This window comes from Glycine soja, chromosome 7, assembly GCF_004193775.1.
Source record: "Glycine soja cultivar W05 chromosome 7, ASM419377v2, whole genome shotgun sequence".
Lineage (NCBI taxonomy): Eukaryota > Viridiplantae > Streptophyta > Magnoliopsida > Fabales > Fabaceae > Glycine > Glycine soja.
Genome location: NC_041008.1, coordinates 45,362,226 through 45,368,283, shown reverse-complemented (window position 1 = coordinate 45,368,283; position 6,058 = coordinate 45,362,226). Strand labels below are relative to the sequence as shown.

Genomic DNA, 6,058 nt, shown 5'->3' with positions numbered 1-6,058 from the left:
GGTTAATAATAGTATAATCATAATCATAAGCTGACCAGAAACTTGTATATGTCTATTGTCTACAAGCTACTATCATGTTTTATCCAATAAATGTTTCGTGATAAGATAAGATTATTAGGTGGCAAGTACACTTCATGTTGCCATTAATTTCATTAATTCTAACCAACTGTTTTGGGTTGAGACTTGAAATATTGATCCATCGTAGGATTTCAAAGTGTAGAACACTAGAACTGAACGTAGGCTTCTTCTTTTTTTATCAGAAAATTAAAGATTATATTAAATAAATATACAAAGTTCATGCTTACGTACTACAAGAATGCATATAATAGGATTCGAAGATCATTCAAAAAAGGAAAACTTAAAACCCTTTCTTTTAACAGTTAACCACGACCAAGATCTAAATTTTATAAGGTCCATGACATGTATGACATTTGCATCCTCACCTTTAAAGATAATGTTTATTTCTATGTAACCACATAGATCATATTGACTCAAACCACACAACTCACCAAGCCTTTTTTAAACTTTTTTTCCCGTGAGTGCAAAACAATGGTGGACAAAGTGATTCTATTATCATCGGACATCATCACTTGAAACTCAATTCATATTGAATAAGAATTAGACATAGACTAAATACAAATCAAATAAGCATAATTTTAATTTTTACTAACGTACACATCTTAAATATATTCTTATTTATTAAATAAACAAACAAATAAATAAAATTAATTATTTAAATACATCTAACTTTTTATTTGATATTTATTTTTATAAAATATTAGTAAGATTTATAAGAAAAGAAAATAAAAATATAACAGTAGTTGCATCACTCAATCTATGTTCCTTATATAATCTTCCTACTTATTAAAGGAAGAAAAGGTTGACTTTTTTCTTTTCTAAACAAGAATTTTAGGAAAAAGAAGATGGTGCTCAAGTTGAAGCTAAAGAAAACATCCGAACTCAACAAGTACTTTAAAAGAAGATACATTTACCTCATGACAAGGAACTTATTTCAGACATCTCCGTGTCAAATCATGTCGATAATGGGCGGAAATAAAATTTAGTGAGAGTTATAAAAATTGTTCCTTTCCGTTCTATAATTTCGGTACTAAAAATTCTAATTTATATTCTATTTTACTCCTTGTTTCATCCCCTCCCAAAAAATTTAAACAATCGGAGTAAAGGGAAGTAAATGAAAATGAAACCGAGTCAAAGAGTAACTTGATATAGCCAAGACTTGCTAGACTTAGCTTGATTTTATTTATAATTCCAACAAGAAATTTTCAGGGAAATGCATAAAAGAAAGCAGCGTTTACAAATTACAATAGAGAGACAAGGAAGCTAATAACCCTTTGAGCAACTTAGTCGGTGAAGCGACTTCTTCAAAAATCGGCGGAAAGAGAAGCTTGACGTTACTCTTTCCCCCATCATGCCGCACCATAAGCGTGCCCCCTAAGTATGCCATTCTCATTCTTGTTCTTGTATATAAAACTCACCTTTCTCTTCGACCTTCACTAGACATCACATATTTTCAACCTTATTATATATCAGTAGTTGCATTGGAAGTAGCTACTTAAGACTTGTTACATTAATGGAAGGAGAGGGAAGCATTCATGTACAAGTTGATGAACTCCAAAGGGTGAGGCTCAGCGAAACCATCAGCATAGGCACCACCATGTTTGAGCCTCGTGGACTCAGCAGCATAGACAAGTTGGACAGTAATAATAGCACTGCCAATTCTGTGTCTTCAACAACCTCAGCACCAGAAAAGAAGCTAACCCTTTTCGCTCTTCAGCTTGCAGTGCTTGAGAAAGCAGCAACCGGGTTAGGAACTCTCGGTTTCATTTGGGCAACCGTTGTCCTGCTCGGCGGTTTCGCCATCACCTTGGAGAAAACCGATTTCTGGTTCATCACCATCATACTTGTAGTTGAAGGAACCAGGATTTTCAGCAGGAGTCATGAACTTGAATGGCAGCACCAAGCCACATGGTCTATCACTGAGGTAGTTGTGACTCCTAGTACAAAGATACTGAGAGAGATTTTCAAAATTAATTAAAAGTTGCATCTTTTCATGAAAACGTGTGTTATTATTTAAGAAAATATATAATTGACGATAAATTTAATTGAGTGAGCAAACTATATCAGAAGACTTCATTATATCTTTAAGGAGATTCGTCACTACATCCTATTGCATCCAATTTGTATAGAGCTTACCTAATACTTAATGTTTCACATACATAAGCCTCGAAGACTTCACAAGACTATTGACGTTAATATTTTTGTCTTATATATATATATATATATATATATATATATATATTTATTTTTTTTGCAGAACCATCAGCACCAATATGTTTCTACAGATACTACCCCAACAAGGACACCAACTAGGATGTGGATTAGCTCAGATGTTCCACTCCTGCCATATGCTAAATGGTTTTTCCTTTCAAGGCATGTTAGTAGGCTTCTCTATTGGCTTCAACTTCTTTCTGCAACAGCTTGTGTGGTTCTCTCGTTAATAAAGCTCGTCAAGCATGATTATGGAGAGGTGGCAAAAGGGGACACTGACAAGAGGAATCGCAAATCTGCTCTCTCCATCTTCTATGCCTTGGCTCTTGCAGAAGCTTTATTGTTCCTGATGGAAAAGGCCTATTGGGAGTGGCAAGTCAGCTATTGTAAACTGTTGGAAGAGGTCGACAAGGAGTGTGAGTTGGGGTCATCAGGAATGGTGTCCACTAGAAGGTTCTTCTATGATGCCTATTCAAGATGTGTCAATGGAAGCATATTTGATGGCTTGAAAATGGATATGGTAGGTTTTTCCATGGACTTGTTGGCTTCTAACTCCCCTGATGAGCAGCTCATTGGAGCAAGAATTCTGAGGCAGTTTTCAATCAGTGAAAGATTTTCTGATGACACCCTTCAAAAGATTGGAATTGACATATCAATGGTGGAGAGACTAGTTGAGATGTTGAATTGGACAGACCCCAAGGAGGAAGAGATTAGGCTCTCAGCTGCTGAGATTTTGTCAAAACTAGCTGGCAAGAAGCAGAACTCTCTCCGCATAGCCGGAATACCAGGAGCTATGGAATCAATATCATCGCTTCTACAAACTAATAGGAGTGTGATTCCTGCAGCTGATGAGATTGGTGAAAATAAACTTTTATTTGATCACCAAAATTACGGGTTCTGGACATTTAACCACTTGGGACTCCTCATACTGAAAAAACTTGCACGTGACCTTGACAACTGTGGAAAGATTGGAAACACTAGGGGCCTCCTTCCAAAGATCATAGACTTCACACGTGCCGAAGAGTGGTTGCTCAAGAGTGAAAATGTTACTCCATCTCAAGTTCTGACACTGAAGAGATCTCTGCAACTGGTGAAGATGCTGGCTAGTACAGATGGCACCACTGGGAAACATCTTCGAAGAGAGATTTCGGAGATAGTTTTCACCATCAGCTATATTAGAGATATTTTAAGATATGGAGAGAAGCATCCCCTTCTGCAGAAACTGAGCATAGAAATTTTAACCAGTCTGGCATTGGAAGAGGATGCAACGGAAAGAATAGGGGGTACAGGTGGAGTACTTAAAGAATTGTTCAACATATTTTTCAAACACAACATACCAGAAAATCAGAAACATGTAAAAATTGTTGCTGGTGAGGCCCTTGCAATGCTGGCTTTAGAAAGCAAGAGTAACTGCCATCGAATTTTGAAGTTGAAAGTACTAGAGAGGCTCGTAGAAGCATTGAAAGATCCATTGCTTCGTGTCAATGCAGCTAGAATTCTACGAAATTTATGCACCTATAGTGGATCAGAATGGTTCATCCAGCTAAAGGGAGTAACAGCTGCAGCACCCGTAGTAAGTGTTACTCCTACCATTATAATTTTTTAGATACTAGCATGTGAGGTTTTACTTTGTTTGGATAAATCTCTCTCTATAAGTACTTTCTGAAAGAAAAAAAAGAGTCAAACTTTTTCCACAAATTAAAATTAATTTATGCACTTCAACTTTTGGAGAATTTAGATGAGAAAGTTTTTGAGAATTGAACTATTTAAGTGTGCAAGTTAATTTTAATTTCTGGGAAAAGTTTAATTAGAATAGGGCCTTTGTATTATGTTTCTATCTAGTAAAAATTACACAGATGAAAAATCTAAGAGAAGCTTGATCTTTTGTTATCATTTCTCAACCCTGCAGATACTTCAGGCGATCATATCAGAAGAAAACAAGATACAAGAGGTGATTGTTGGACTAGCAGGAAATGTTTTCAGATACATGACCTCTCATGAATCAAGCATTGTATTTGAAGAAGCTGGAATCACGGAGGCTGAACTTGCAAACAAATTAGTTCAGATTCTCAAGAAACACCAGTATCCCCCAACTAAGGTTCCAAGGATAAGGAGGTTTGTCATAGAGCTGGCTATTTGGATGATGAAAGACAAAGCTGAAAACATAGATACCTACAAGGGTCTGGGAATGGATGAGGTGTTGGAGGGTGTCTTAGAGACCACATCAGAACTTGAAAGCTTTAATGTTTTCTCTGGCACTGTTGGACTGAACCGGCACACTCTAACAACTCAGTCACTGGTTGAGATGGCATTGAAATTGATGGAAGATAGGTAAACTATCGACCATAGTACTATAGCACAAAATCAGTTATCCACGTTGGCCTAGAGAGACTAATGTTGCAACTTGCAAGTGTGCGGATACACTAAACCGTAAATTCTCCAAAAAGACAGACATGTTTGCTGCGGCTGAAAAGATGGCCTAACTCAATACTTTATTCATTAATTTTCTAGATTCAACGTTGAAATAAATTATTGATATTTTCCTTAAGATCTGTGATTCTGATGTGCTTCCTGCTTCAATTTCTTTTATTTAAAAAATATATATATAAAATTGTAACTTTACTTTTGAAGGCTCCATTTTACGTCTACATTTATACCAAACTCAAGATCTCGGGCTATTATTCGCCCAACTAAGCCTTAAAATGCTTTGGAATGTAAAGACCTTTTAGGTGAGTAGTTGTAAGCATCTTCTTTGAACCTTAAGTCTGTCTTAATTCCAATAAATCTCCGAAATCCTACTCACTTGAAGTTTTCATTTTAAAAAAAAAGGCAGCTAATAAAATTACATCAAAACATCTCACAAGAAAAAATGATATAACAATCTTAGAAAATTTTGCATTATGAACTGTCCACCTAATTTCATTATTGTCCTTGTACAAAAAAACAGAAAAAGATCAAATGGAATCAATACAATAATGTCAATGGCATCACAGAAGCCTCCAACTCCATTAATGCAACTCTCAGTCCCAGTTCACAATTTATTTTAAAACTCTGCTCAAGAAAATTTGTACACTATCCTAGACATTTACTTCAGAATACCACTTTTGCACAAACTGTTCTGCCCCTTCTCTGAAAGCAAATCTTTGACCTACTCATAAATTAATTAATTTGGAAGTCGTTGAATTATTTGAAAATTCTTAAATATGTATTTATATATTAAAAGTTTGTAATTAAGTTTTTGAGTTTACAAGTTGTCTAAGGTTCCATCAGGTATAGGATTTAATAATAAAAAATCCTAAAACAATTTAAGAATTTACTAAATAATTAATTAACAAATTGGTTTTTAAATTATTTGAAAATTTTCAATTAACTCTTTATACTTGACAGAACACTAACAAAATCCTAGTCAGGACTCAATTAAAAATAATGAATAAGTTCAGAGGCTTATTTACAAACTTTTAAAACAGAGACCTATTTAAAAAAAACAAATAATTTAGGTAGTTACAAATTAATTTAACTTAAATCGAATGACTACAAGATTTTGAAACTTCATTCAAAGCCTTTATCATCCTCTAAAGTCCAAAAGCCTATAGAAGGAGTTCAAAACTAATTACCAATAATGTTGAGAGTCATAAAAAAAATGTCCCTAAAAGATTCATTTATATGTTTTAAAAAAAGACTAAATCGTAAAAAATATTAATAGTCAAGAAAAATATTATCACACTAAATAATATGATTACAAAGCTTTTGATAATATATATATATATAT

The 6,058-nt window shown here is 34.5% G+C and overlaps 1 protein-coding gene across 1 annotated transcript; it reads left to right on the top strand.

The window, feature by feature from the left end:
• The first annotated feature begins 1,267 nt into the window (after positions 1-1,267).
• Positions 1,268-4,926, top strand: LOC114420118. Its single transcript, XM_028385979.1, has 3 exons — positions 1,268-2,002; positions 2,336-3,862; positions 4,199-4,926. The coding sequence occupies exons 1-3, from the start codon at positions 1,592-1,594 to the stop codon at positions 4,622-4,624; spliced, it is 2,364 nt and encodes a 787-aa protein (XP_028241780.1). The 5' UTR covers positions 1,268-1,591; the 3' UTR covers positions 4,625-4,926.
• The last annotated feature ends 1,132 nt before the right edge of the window (positions 4,927-6,058 follow it).

Coding starts and splice junctions, on each gene's coding strand:
- LOC114420118 (XM_028385979.1), top strand. CDS start 1,592: ATGGAAGGAGAGGGAAGCATTCATGTACAAGTTGATGAACTCCAAAGG. Junction 2,003..2,335: donor CCACATGGTCTATCACTGAG/GTAGTTGTGACT, acceptor TTTTTTTTGCAG/AACCATCAGCACCAATATGT. Junction 3,863..4,198: donor TAACAGCTGCAGCACCCGTA/GTAAGTGTTACT, acceptor TCAACCCTGCAG/ATACTTCAGGCGATCATATC.